The following is a 13778-nucleotide window of genomic DNA, read 5'->3' on the forward strand; positions in this document are numbered from 1 at the left end:
ATGTGGCCGGCCAGCACGAGGGGGCCTGGGGGCTGGAGCAGGGACGTCCCAGCAGAGTCAGGACGCGCACAGGCCCCCCACGGCTCCAGCTGCCAAACTGCTTTTCTTCTCGAACAACATAACTGACCGTGGGGGAGCCCATGCTCTTTAGCAGATGGGCAACATCCCACAGTATGGTTATGAAGCTGTTAAGCCAATATTTCCTGCTGGGCTCAGCTCTCCTTCCAGCTTCTGTCATGTCAGACAAGGTGGCCACATACATCCTGTCAGCACACAGACTGCCCGTCTGTCCAGCAGGATGCCTGTCACTCCTACACGTTTTTGGGATGCAAAGTCCTAGGAGTGGCCCCGCAGGGCAGAAGACTGCACATTTTTAATCCTAAGAGACACTGCCCTTGGCAACCTGAAAATGCTGTAACAACATAGACGCCAGAGCAGGCACTCCATCGGCAGAGGGCCACCCAGCTCTGACGTAGCCAATACGACCGAGGAGACGCGTCCTCCTCGTGGAGCTAACCAGCATCTCCCCAGCAACCAGGCAAGGCTGAAAACTTCCTGGGTAGGAAGTTTTTTAGGGACCAACATGATCCTCTGATTTCTCCTAAAATTTCTTTGAAGTTTTAAAAAAATGTATCCTTTATACTTAAGTTTAATCAGAAATTAACCAGTTAAGTATCTGTTAATTACAGATTTAGTTTTGTGTATGTGTGCAGTGGGGACACAATTTTGTGTTCTTCCATGTGGCTCCCTGGAACATCACCAACCATTCTATCAACTGCCCTCTTCAGCGAGGTTGGAAACACACACCTGCTTTGTCACACGTGAAATCCCACGTACGTTTGAAACTTCTGATTCTCTTTTCTGTTTTACCAATCTATTCAGCTGCTCCTAAGAAACGCCCTTCTGCTTTGAACAGAGCAGTTCTAAGGACTGGAGGAACTGACACTCCTCCAACCCCCCCCACGAGCCCTCCCCTCCCCTCCCCTGTGCCCGAGCCCAGCATGGAGCCAGGACCGATCTGGTGCCTGATAAACACTGAGTCCTGGGTTTTCTGGTAGGTTTAGCTGGAAAAGCTTCAGGAAATCCAAATATTTATGTGTTGGCAACTTTTGAGTTCCCTGCAAACATTTAAACATAACCTTTAAAAACTGTTTCTTGCTGTACATTTACATTTAAAGATCATATTGAAGAGGGAAAGATGGCAACGTTCACATTCCTAACTTTATCACCCCTTCATGGTAGACACATCTTACCTCTACTTATCCATCCCACCTCAGCCGCTGCCAGCCCCGTGGCTATTAAAATTTATCAAAACCCACAGAAGCTGAAAATTAAGAGGCTGGAGTGAACACACACAGGAGAAGCAGTGGGCTGAGTGGGCAGCCCTGGAGTTATGACATGCAGCAGGTGCACTGCCATGGTAATTCTGACCAGAAAACGGCCCAGCCGTGTGTCACTGCAAAAGAACCCATCAGGGAACTTTACAGGGTTGAAAACAATAAATACCCTTGGGACTTTTGTTTTCCCTCAGTGGTGGGAAGAAAGGACCCTGACCCATAACCTGCAGCCTCTGTCGCTCAGACCTACCTGCTTGTCTCATGAGCTCTCCTCCCAGACCCCTGAAAATTAAAGAAAACATTCAAAGTTAAAACTCTCGTTATACAAAACAGCATAAATATCTTCACTAAGTAACAGGTGTAACTTTAGGCTCCAAAAAGTATCCCAACATTAAATAGTTGCATTCATTGTTGGCCATGTGAACTACTTTTTATGAAAAGAAATGAAAATATGTTCTGTGATCGCTTATGAGATGATTTTCAGTTTTCACTGGAAACTAATCCCTGGTGTGAATTATATCACAGAATCACATGTAAGAAATTCCAAACACTGTTCAACTCTTACTTTGTAAGAACTATAGGAACTTAAAGCACCAGGAAGATATCATCACCTGGCAAGACCAGGGAAAGGTGCTGCCCACCTCGACCCCGACTGACGTGGGACGCTGATAATGGGGAACAGGGGTACGTGAGTTCGAGAAACACTCTGGGAGAAGGAAGGAAAGCTGTGAGACAATGGCTTCTGGCCCAGGCAGAGGAGCAGGATTTGAGTTTGACCTCCTGCCTCAAACAAGTGGAAAACTGGACAAAAACCCAGAGGTTGTGGGAGGAGGGAAGGAGCAGCCAGGCCCAAGGCCCAGCAGGGAAGCCCCCACAGATGGAAGGTGGGGAGGCCAAGGCAGCCGGAACCTGAGGGGCTGCGGAGCAGCACACACCCAGAGCTGACCCTGAGCTGCACATTCGAGAAAAGAGACCACCTGAGCCTTAAGGAAGAGAAGCACTCCTAAGAAGATGGCAGGGCACTTGTGGGGTCCACACAGGCAGGGAGGAGCCCCCTCAGCCAGAGCACTGGCCTCCTCAGGCACGCGACACCCGGAGACCCTTCGCAAGGACCACCTGAGGGGCCAGCCCACTTGTTTCGGCCCTACCGAGCCTCCAGAGCTGGCTGTGAAAGGATCCAACTGAGCCCACCAACCGAACACCACTGGCCAGCGCAGCTGGCGCCCAGCGACAAAAATACCACAGAACCCAGCACCCCACCAAGAATTCAGAACACCCCCCACGACTCCAAGAAAACAACCCACAAAGACCCAGCAGCCCCCCAAAAGGACGGGATACACACGCAGGGTCAGCAGAACAGCTCTCAGCTCATGCATGTGTCCCAGGAGGGGAGGAGAGAGACTGAGTCACAGCAAGACACAAACAGGACGAAATGCAATCAATGATGATGGGAACAGAAACCAAAGTAATAAAAGCAAAGAGGTTTAAAGAGACCTTGCTCAAAGACAAGCAAATCACATAAAAATGACAAAGGGGTCCATTTAAACAGCCTCCGGTGGGCCAAGTACGGAGTAGTTTAAGTCACAGAAGGAATAACAAGGATGTTACTGAATTACAACATGGTGTGGGGGGGGGGGGTGGTCGGTGCAGTCTATAGTGATACATCAAAAAGACAAACAGCAGGGTGGGAGTAGGGAGGGATGCTGTTCTTTCCATACAAGTCCCAGAAAATGCACATGGAAAGAATGAGGGAATCAGCCAGGCACCCACTGGCAGGCCGCAGGGTGATGGCTGACTCAGGCAAGGCAGGCGCTGGAAACCAGGATCCGTGGATCTTGAAACCACCCCTCAAGCCAGTCACTAGCTGCAAGGGGGTGCATCCCTCTCACCGGCACGTCTGACCTTCTGGAGGTCGTCCCTAAACCCAGGGGTCAACTCAGTGTCTCCACCAGGGGGCAAACACACCAACTTCACAGGCAACACAAGGGTCCGCACCAGCCACGCCATGGGCAAGCCAGATCCAGTCCTGCAGGAACAACCCAGAAACCCGGAACGTGTAATGTTACACAACACACCTGGCCTGAAAAGAGGCTGTATCGTGAAAAACAAAAAGGAAGCTAACTGAATACCACCAAACACAGCACAAAAACTTGAGTAGGTCCTAGTTCAAGGGGGAAAGGCTACGGAGAGCATTTGAAGACAACCTGGAGGAACTCCGCTGACAGGTCATAGAGGTCACACGGAGCCTCCTGGGTGCGGTGGAGACACTGGTAGTATGTGGCCACACAGGAGAAAGTCCCTGCTCTTCCCTGATGCTTTCTCAAGTTTTAAAGAGGAAGCAACAGGCCCACAACTTACTAAAGAAAACAAACAATACACGTATACAAAGAGAAAGAAAACAATTGGTCAAGATGTTATGAATAACTGACTGAGGTGGGGGAACGGTGAACACGTATTCACTGCAAGATTCTCTTAATTTTATCTAGACCCCAAATTCAAGATAAAATGTTCGGGGCTAAGGAAAATCAGCCCTTGCTACGTCCTCCCCCAGGAAGATTTCTGAGCACAGTCTGCCCAAGAGAACGGAGTTCCCAGTGTCACTCTGATCGCTGAGAAAGCAAGGGGGGCCCTAAAGAGACCAGGGGGACGCAGCACTGCCGAGGCCTCAAGGCCGTGGCTCCCAGGACAGCAGGCGGCCCCCCAGGGGCCGACTTCTTCACTCACAGAAGGGCAGGAGCACACCCCTTCCCTCCAAGATCAAGATCCAGCTCCCTCAACCACATGACCTGCCGTTCCCATTTCCCCACAGTTCACATTTCTTTAAGACTTTCGTCCTGCAAGGGATGGCCTGTCACCACTCCTGCAGGAGGGACTGGGACACGGCCATCACAAGCAATGAGGCCCCCACGCACTCAAGTGTCAGAGGAAATTCAACGCGGGCTCCCCAGAGAGCTCTGGGCCCGCCGACGGGAAGTGCCTGCCAGTTTCAGAGCCTGGGCACGCAGTCAGGAGCACCACGCAGCTTGGCCAGTCCTCACCCTCCTGCCCCTCCCCAACAGGGATTCTCCTTCCAACCTGCCGGACTCAGCGAGCGCTCAGAGCTCCCACTGCACACGGCGGTCCTCCCGGCACACGCCCCCCACAGCCAGCCAGCACTGACCACCCCTGGGTGTCACGGGGCTGCCCTGTCAGCTTGTCAGAACCTGGGAGATGCTCCAGCCCTGTGTCCTTTGCCAGTGTAAGAGGGATCTGCAGGTCACGTGGGACCCAAGGCTCTAGCACCAGACTGACCTAAGGGGTCCCTTCCAGGAGAGAGGATTTACTTCCACAGGCAAGGCTGCTTCCTGGAGGTCAGAGCCAAGAAGGAAGGGTCTGGAGCTTTGTCCCAGCTATGGAGGTCACCTCCAAGCCCCAAGAAGGCTCTGCCAGGCACGATCTTCCATTTACCTGGGCCAGGGGCCCTATGGGAGGTCAACACTGGTAGTGCCATCCGTGATGGGGCCTCATCACAGAGAATCAGCTCAACCCAGTGGAAACCCTGGATGCCAAGGCTGGGGCGTGGTCTCCCTGGGTGGCAATAGCTGTGTGTGTGTCATGAGTAGCCAGGAGGAGGATTCGGTGTGACTCCACGGGAACAGCACCCAGCCAGGAAGCTGCGCCTGGTCTACTGTGGACTCTGTCCTCTGGGCCTTTGATGCTGCTGATTTGAATGAACACTTTTGCAGCAATAAGCCACAACCACAGCATCAAGAGCTCAGTTGGTAAACAATCCGCCTGCAATGCTGGAGACCTGGGTTCAATTCCTGGGTTGGGAAGATCCCCTGAAGAAGGGAAAGGTTACCCACTCCAGTATTCTGGCCTGGAGAATTCCATGGACTGTATAGTCCATGGGGTTGCAAAGAGTCAGACACGACCGAGTAACTTTCACTTTCATTTTTTTCACAGCATCATGAGCTATGTTGAGTGCTGAGTCCTTCTGCCAGGCAGTCCCTGAGCCTGCGAGTGGTCTCAGGGACTCCCAAACTCACAATAAGGAAATAGTCAAAAGAAATAGGGGGGCTAAGCTAGATCTCACAGGTCAGGACTGGACACTCGGATTCAAGCCCCCCCAGTTTGGTCCCGTGGGGCACGTGCCCTCCCTTCTGTGGTCTGTGTGGGAGTCATACCTGGGGCACAAACACTGCTGAGACACCAGGCCCGTCCCACTCAGAGCCCTTGCTACACCAGACGCCACGTGCATCATCTCCCTTCACTGGCCTCAAGGAAGGGGTTTATTTTCTATTTACCTTTGGGATTTATCACTAGAAAAGAACACTTAAAGGCAATGAGCAGACGTGCATTTGGAATTTGTAAGATGCTATCAGGAGCCTTCAGCTCCGAAGAAAGCCACACACGACAAAAGCACAATGGCCCCAGGCTGGCCAGCGGTTCACTCCTCAGTTCACTCAGCATACAGCTCACTCCCTGCTCATCCACGGTTAGTCCAGCGGAGTTCGGGCCACTTCATCAGGAACAAGTGAACACGTATGAACAAGTGAACATGTATGAGGAAATGAGTCATTTCTTTCTTTCTCTTAAAACAGATGAAAAGCAGGCAGGCAGCATTGGTGGAACAGCCAAGAGCGCCCAAGGGAACTCCCTCCAGGCCTCCACCCAAGAAGTAGCAGAGCCACACCCACGGGTCCAGGTCCATACCAGGCTCCACCCACCCAGCAGGAGAATCACTCAGCAGAGTTTATCACCTGAAGGATGCCTCAAAGGGAAGGACCAATAATTAGGAAACAGATACCACCAAAGAGCCCAGGAACCTCGTCCCGTCTCCACACTGACCATAGAGGGTCCTGACACAGGTATTCACCCAAGAAAAACAGAAACACACGTCCACACCAAGACTGGGATGTCAATATTCACACAGTTTTATCCTCAAAAGCTGGAAGATGCCCACCGCCTGGCAAGAAGATACCAAGCGCACAGGTAGCTGACCACCAACAGCTCCACGAGAGAACACACCGCTGTATGCCAACCACACAGTGATCTCAGGAACAGCGCTCTCGGTGAGAAAGGCCAGACCCCAAGACTGCACAGTACAGCTCTATCCACGAGACATTCAGAGGGCAGACCACAGCCACCAGGGCAGAGGGGACCTGCTGCAAAGGGGAGAAGGCAGATCCAGGCGGTGTCGCTGCTGCGGGTGGTCTGTCTACAGCCACAAGCCTGTCAGACTCCACAGTCAAACGAGGGAGCTTCTCGTCATGTTGCCTGTGAAGCTCAGAACCCAACCAGGCCTTTCACGGCTCTTTACTCACTCAAATACGACACACAGATGACTCAGCAAGGACCACTCAGGAGATGCCCGTGACTAGGGGCCCGATATTTTCTTCACAAAACATAAAACTTCAGGTATGTAAATCTTACCTGTATAACTGACGATCGTAAAGCTAAAAATAAAGAATTGAAAATTAGTCATCTGAATTACTAGGATATAAAAATATAACACGGCAGGTATATAACATCAGAAGGAGAACAGAGACACAAGCACAGGTGGGCGTTTCCCAGGAGGGGCTGATGGACTCCACGCCACTCTCCAGGAGCAACTCGCTAACAGCCCCTCCCTCACTAAGACCCTCTGTGCACAATTGCGTTTGATCCTCAAGACAGCCCGGATTCCTCCTTCCCTTGCCTCGTAGGGAAACCAAGGGTCAGAGCCGGGAGGAAGAGGATCACCAGCCGGTGACAGTGGGGGGATGCCTGGATACCGGACCTGCCCCCTGACAGCCCCTCAGGAAGAAAATTAACCCTGATGGCCCTCTTCCTGGCAAGGAACTCAGAGAAGCACCTCACAGCATCACCACTAACTCCCTTCCCTGCCCCCACTCACTGAAAGCTCATGCTGTGCCAAAAACTCCACCTAACTCTCCAAACACATTCTTCAGGTCTCACAGAAACTCAAGTAGATTCGCTATTATCCAGGCTCTACAGAACAAGGAAGGCGAGGATGGGGGTGGTCCCTACTCTGAGGCTTCTACAGCACCACATGGCGTCAGCCTGGCTCCACAGTGTCAGGTGAGCACCAGACTCCACTCCACAGGTGAGAAACGAGGGCTTCCCTGGGGGTCCAGGGGTTAAGAATCCGCCTTGCAATGCAAGGGACACGAGTTAAACCCCTGGTCGGGGATCACCCATGCGGCAGAGTAACTCAGCCCATGCGCCACAACTACCGCGACCAAGCTCTAGAGCCTGTGAGCCACGAATACTGGAGCCTGAGCGCCCTGGAGCCCACACTCCGCAACAAGGGAAGCCACCACAACGAGAAGCTCGAGCACCGCCATGAAGAGTAGCCCCTGCTCACCGGAATAAGAAAGCCCACATGCAGCAACGACGACCCACCACGGCCAAAAAACATACATGAATTAACCTATAAAGGTGAGAAATGCACCTAAGCAGATGAAAAGACTTTGCTAGAATGGAAATGAAAGCTAACAGCACCAACAGGATGAGGGAAGGACGTCAAAGTGGTCAATTATCACACAAAGAAAAACCTTAGAACTCTACCCAGAACAACAAATGGTAAAGCCATGTAACACTCAAGAGTGACTTTCATGTTATCCTGTAACATTAAGACCCACAGCTCGTACTTCACCAATTTTGAGTCACAAAAGCCTTTGTGAATCTCAAAACCCAGAAAAACACACACACCTCCTCCCCAGAGAAGTGCATGCACAAACCCTGGGTGTGACTACAGATGTGGAGCTCCCCCTGTGGAGGTAAAGCTGGGGGTGCAAGGCCTTCTGTGACCCACCATCCCGCAAGGACGCCCTGAGCGAGGAGGGCGGCCAGGACCAGACGACAGGTGGGCACTCTCTGCCGGTCCAGCGGGGGACACTTGGCCACACGGGAGAGCCTGAGCTCAGCCCCAGGGTTCGTGCCCAAAGCCCCAGGACTGACTCCAGGCTGCACTTGGAGCTGAGGAGCGGAAAGGGCGTGGGGGCAAGGAGGCCCCCAGGCACCGAAGGGGCGGCCCCGGCGGCTGCACACTGACCTGCTGGTGGATCTGCTTCAGACCATGCATGGCCTTCTCATCCAGGAAGTCCGAGACGGGCCTGCAGGAATTCAAACACGACATTTGAGGACCATGGTTTTGAGTCTGGGGCAGGGGGCTTGAAATTCCCAGGACCCCTGGGGAGAGAAGGAAGGTCAACTCAGATCCTCTATCATCGTGCCCCCAGGGAACCACCTCAAGGGACAGCAATCGACTTTATATAATACAGTATTCTCAAGGCAGAATCCAGGAACCACGGGACAGACATCACAGTGTGTGGTGAGCTGTGTCTGTGAGGAAAAGTCAGTCAGAAAGTAAGAAGATGGAGCACCTGCTTCACAAAACATTCTCGACATTCAGGCAATCTCAGTCACCCCACACTGCGTCTGTTGTTATTTATACCAACTGAACCAACAGAAGAGGCCCCGGGTTGAAACTTTTATATCCTCCGGTATTTTAGATTATTGTAAGGGATAACGAGCAAAGGATACTGAATACACAGGCTACTCCACACCAACTCTGGAAAACGTGTCTTTGCTTTACAATCTATTTAAATCTCAGAAAGAACGAGATGACGAGAAAAGCCCAGAGAGGTGGGATCCCCTAGAGAGGACAGGGGACCACGGACAGATGCTGTCAGGAGGACGGAGCACACCACAGGTACAAATGAAGGGCTCCTACCTGCCCTGCTGCGTGGCCAGCGTGTGCAGGCTGCGGGCGACCTCCGCGCAGGCGAGCACGGCACCATGCCGAGTGTGCAGGTCTGGACTCTGTGTCATCGACAGCAGACGCGGGAACACTGCCAAGCACACAGTGGGAGAGGCACAGGGGGTGACTGTCAGACGTGGGTTCAGGATCCAGGGGAGGAACGCACCCGCTCAGTTCTATCATCATCCCACAGCCAGGGTGAAACTAAGGCCTCTAACATGCTGAACTCCATCGGCAGACACGTGAACAGGGAGGGCGAATGTGACTTAAGAGGATACTTGTTCCAAACAGCACACATCTCCGGGGCCCCAGACACAGGGTGGGGACTCAGGGTGAGGACAGACAGCAGGGAAGAAGGAGAACAGACTGTTTTCCGGGTCTTTCTTATTGTTCAGGGACCCCTGGGGGTGCAGGGAGGACAGAGGCCGGGCTGTAGGACCCTACAGCCAACACACGTTGGTTCAGGCAGGAGCTCCCTCTATGCCGCTCAGAGCAGAGAAAGCCTCGGAGCCTGTGCTCTGGGGACAGAAAGCAGGATCAGGGTCCCTGCAGCCTCGCCGGGAGTACAGGCAAGAAGTCACAACCACAGAGGCTCTGTCCCTCCAGCCAGGGAAACTACGGTCACAGACATGCAGAGGCCATGGAAGCCAACAGCATCCTTGCCGGGAGGGGGCCCTCACGGGCGCTCAGGTGTGGCAGCTGGGAATGGTCAGTGTTTAAGAATCCTGGAGCAGTCAGCACTCCTGAGCTGGGAAGAAAGTGTCCCCTTCATTTAGGCAGCAGGACCATCATCAAAGGAAAGTAAACACCAGGTGAGATTCCTGACATGAAGTTTAATTAAGAGAAGGCGAAGCTGAAAAGGCCCTGAGGACCTTCACAGGCCCCAAGTCTTCATGTAAAATCCTAGAGTGTCTGAGTAAAATCAGTAACTCCAACTGAACAACTGTAATCCAACAACAGTTCTCTAATTAATGTCAGTGGGAATAAGTACAAGTCAGAGAAACCTATGTATTGTTTCCTGAACTGAAATCAGATGCCTATTGATTCCATATAGAAAAGACATGCTGGAACAAATACAGGGTTTTTTCTTAACGGTAAGGACATGTCATTAACTCAGACTGGCTGTTTTGTTATTGAGTAGAGCGCACTCAGGCCCAGCCCAGGAAGTCAGCAAGTCCCCCAAAGCCCTAGGTAGGCAGCTCACTGTTTTGCATGTTACATTATAAGCTGCTTCATTTGTTGTTTTAAGGCTCATCCTGAAACACACGCGGTGCACAGCAGATCCATCCAGTCTGGCTGGGATGGCAGAGGAGTGAACCTTGGGGCTCCCGGGGACACGCACACCTCAGTGCTCACAGCACCTGCGCTCCCAGAGGCTGGGGCACCTGGTTTGTGTTCTGTCCCTGACGAAGCACAGACCAGTTCTTCGCACCCTTCCCAGCAAGAGAGAAACCCTCAGGTCTTAACGTTAGCGAAGGGGCCTCTAGTGTGTGTGCGTGTCTGTGGTGCACACGCATGTGCACACGTGAGGGTGTGGAGGGAGCACCTACCGTCGCGGGCGGTGTGCTGGGGCGCTCGCTGTGCCAGGTTCCGCAGCGCCTTGGCAGACAGCTCCCTGATGGCCCTGGGGGCGAGGCAGAGAGCACTGTTAGTCCTGCAGGCTGAGGAGTCTGGCTTTTACTCAGAGGGGACAGTGTGTGGGAGCTGTCGCCTGGCCACTTAGTCAAACACTATGAGAACAAATACAAATAAACTAGCAAGTAAGAACCTCTGTTCGTAAATGAGGGAGAGATCCTTCACCAAGAGGCGGCACTACATGCAAGCCTGTGTCAGGACGAAGCTGCCATCTGCACGGTGCCGGATGGCCAAGTGGGTCTAACCTCCTGCGCCCCGAGGGGTGCAGAGGACAGGAGTACCAGGAGCCTGGGAAACACCACTGGGAAAATCGTAGGCTGAATGAGGGAAGTTCCAGTGGCTCAAGCTAAGAAACAGGAGGTGCACATCACATCAGTGCAAATATCTCCAATCAAGGCACAGGTGATACGTTCTCAACACACAGAACAGAAGGACGACCCCAAGACTGGTTAATAAAACCAAGCCTGCCAGGGGCCAGACGGGTTCTGATCAAACCCAGAGGGTCACTTGTGAGGTGGATGCCTGTATCCATGCACGCCACCCCCCCAGGCCCATCCCAGCAGTGATCTTCCCAATTAGTGCACTCTGAAGATAAGCTTTCTGTATTTAAAAATAATAATATTTATCATCTAGGGGGAGGAGCCAAGATGGCGGAGGAGTAGGACGGGGAGACCACTTTCTCTCCTACAAATTCATCAAAAGAATAACTGAACGCAGAGCAAACTTCGCAAAACAACTTCTGATCGCTAGCTGAGGTCATCAGGCGCCCAGAAAAGCAGCCCATTGTCTTCGAAAAACGATAACCCTATATGCAGAACAGAAAAAGAGACACAGAAATACAGAACAGACTTTTGAACTTTGTGGGAGAATGTGAGGGTGGGATATTTCAAAAGAACAGCATGTATACTATCTATGGTGAAACAGATCACCAGCCCAGGAGGGATGCACGAGACAAGTGCTCCGGCCTGGTGCACTGGGAAGACCCAGAGGAATCGGGTGGAGAGGGAGGTGGGAGGGGGGATCGGGATGGGGAATACATGTAAATCCATGGCTGATTCATATCAATGTATGACAAAACCCACTGGAAAAAAAAAATAATAATAATAATAATAAAAAAATTAAAAAAAAATAAAATAAAAAATAATAATAATAATAATAATATTTATCATCTAAATGTCAGACCTCATTTATAAAACTCTTAGGAAAAAACATAAGGGGAAAGCTTCATGACATTATATTTGGCAATGTTTTCCTTGCCAAATCTAAACTTTTTTAGATCTTTTTCTAAAATGTTTTTCAACACCAAAAGCACAGGCAAAGGACAAACTACATACACTGATAACAGATAAACTGATTATAGTTAAAATGGACTGTGTTAAAATCTAAAACTTGCAAGTATCAAAAAATCAACAGAGAGAAAAGGCAACTTACAGAATGGGAGAAAATATTTGCAAATCATGTATCTGATAAGAGACTAACATCCAGAATATATAAAGAACTCTTAAACCCAACAACAACAAAGAAAACGAAGTAACCCATAAAGATCAACACTTTAGAAAAAAGCAGAAGGTAACAAGTACTGGTGAGGATTTGCACAAACTGAAATCCTTGTGCATTCGTATTGGGAAAGTTAAATGGTACAACCATTATGAAAAACTATGGATCCCACTTCTGGGTATATACTCCCAAAACAGAGAGCAGGGTCTGGAAGAGATACTTACACATCCATATTCATAGCAGCGTTACTTACAATAGCTGAGATGTGCAAGCAACCCAAGGATGATGGGTAAAGAAAATGTGGCAAGTATATAGAATGGACTACTTGGTCTTATAAAGGAAGGAGATTCTGACACATGCTACAGCATGGATGAACCCTGGAGGACATTATGTTGAGTGAAATCTGCTAGTCACCAAAGGACAAATCCTGCAGGATTCCATAGGAGATTCCTAGAAGATTCAGATCCATAGAGACAACAGGGTTGCCAGGGGAGGGGGAGTCAGTGATTAATGGGTATGGAGTTTCAGTTCTGCAAGATGAAAAGGTTCTAGAGATTGGTTGTAACTGAACTGAACACTAAAAATGATTAAGACATTAACATAAATATTATGTGCATCTTACCAAAGTCAAAAATTTTTAATTATGTTTATCTTGATACATAAATTATTTGGGGGTGAGTATGTCCAAGTATCAGAAAATGTTTATTTTTTTTATTGAAGCACAGTTGATTTACAATGTTGTCTTGATTTCTGCTGTATAGCAAAGTGACTCGGTTATACATATATATTCTTTTCCATCATGGTTCATCAGGATATTAAATATAGTTTCCTGTGCTACATAGTAAGACATTGCTGTTTATCAAAAAATGTTTATAAAGAAACCCAAAACATTGGATAATATCTTTCAAAAGTATATACTATAAGAAGTATGACAGAATACCTACACTAGTGAAGGTATATTTACACCACTAAAGAATTCTGTAAAGCTCCCCATTTTCCACAAGCCATGTATTCACAGGAAATTGAAGAGACTCCGTTTATCAATTTATAGCTCATATCTCTTTATGGATATAATCCAGGCCAAAAACAGAGAAAGGCAGAAGTATCTCCGCCTCTGAGGAATCATTTAAAAATTAGGCATAATTTTGTTCCATGAATTCTGACATTAAAAAAAAATCTGAGCAGGTATTATCATGAGGACCTTCAAATCTGACTGCAATTTCCCCTCCATTCATGAATCCTGGAAATTTCAGGTTTTTAGAGCTTATACTAAAGAGAATACTTTCACAAAGAATGTTTTAAATAAAATTAACACTTACCTTAAAAAATGAGGAAAAAAACAAACCACATAGTAAAATGACAAGTGTAAATTAAACAACGTGGATAACCACATCAGGTGTGAAAAGACTAAAGCCCTCAATAAAACGCATTGGTCGCCAGGCTGGATGTAAAGGAGGGACCATCTGCCATCCCCCTGCAGACAGACAGACAGGGGTGCAAGGTGACTGACAGGCCACCTTTTGTTAGGCCCCAAGCTTAGAATGGTTTTCACATTTTTAAAG

The 13778-nt window shown here is 49.8% G+C and overlaps 1 protein-coding gene across 2 annotated transcripts in view; it reads right to left on the minus strand.

Annotated features, from left to right (window-relative positions):
• The window catches only part of TBCD (tubulin folding cofactor D), a 143306-nt gene that overhangs the window by 24937 nt on the left and 104591 nt on the right, over window positions 1-13778 (minus strand). For both annotated transcript variants that reach the window (XM_061144423.1, XM_061144422.1), the window contains exons 19-23: window positions 10635-10708; window positions 9058-9175; window positions 8377-8437; window positions 6753-6775; window positions 1588-1619 (exon numbers count right to left, since the gene is read on the minus strand). In XM_061144423.1, coding sequence (XP_061000406.1) covers window positions 1588-1619; window positions 6753-6775; window positions 8377-8437; window positions 9058-9175; window positions 10635-10708 — 308 coding nt within the window. The remainder of the gene's footprint in view (window positions 1-1587; window positions 1620-6752; window positions 6776-8376; window positions 8438-9057; window positions 9176-10634; window positions 10709-13778) is intronic.

This window comes from Dama dama, chromosome 5 (genome assembly GCF_033118175.1).
Source record: "Dama dama isolate Ldn47 chromosome 5, ASM3311817v1, whole genome shotgun sequence".
Classification (NCBI taxonomy): domain Eukaryota; kingdom Metazoa; phylum Chordata; class Mammalia; order Artiodactyla; family Cervidae; genus Dama; species Dama dama.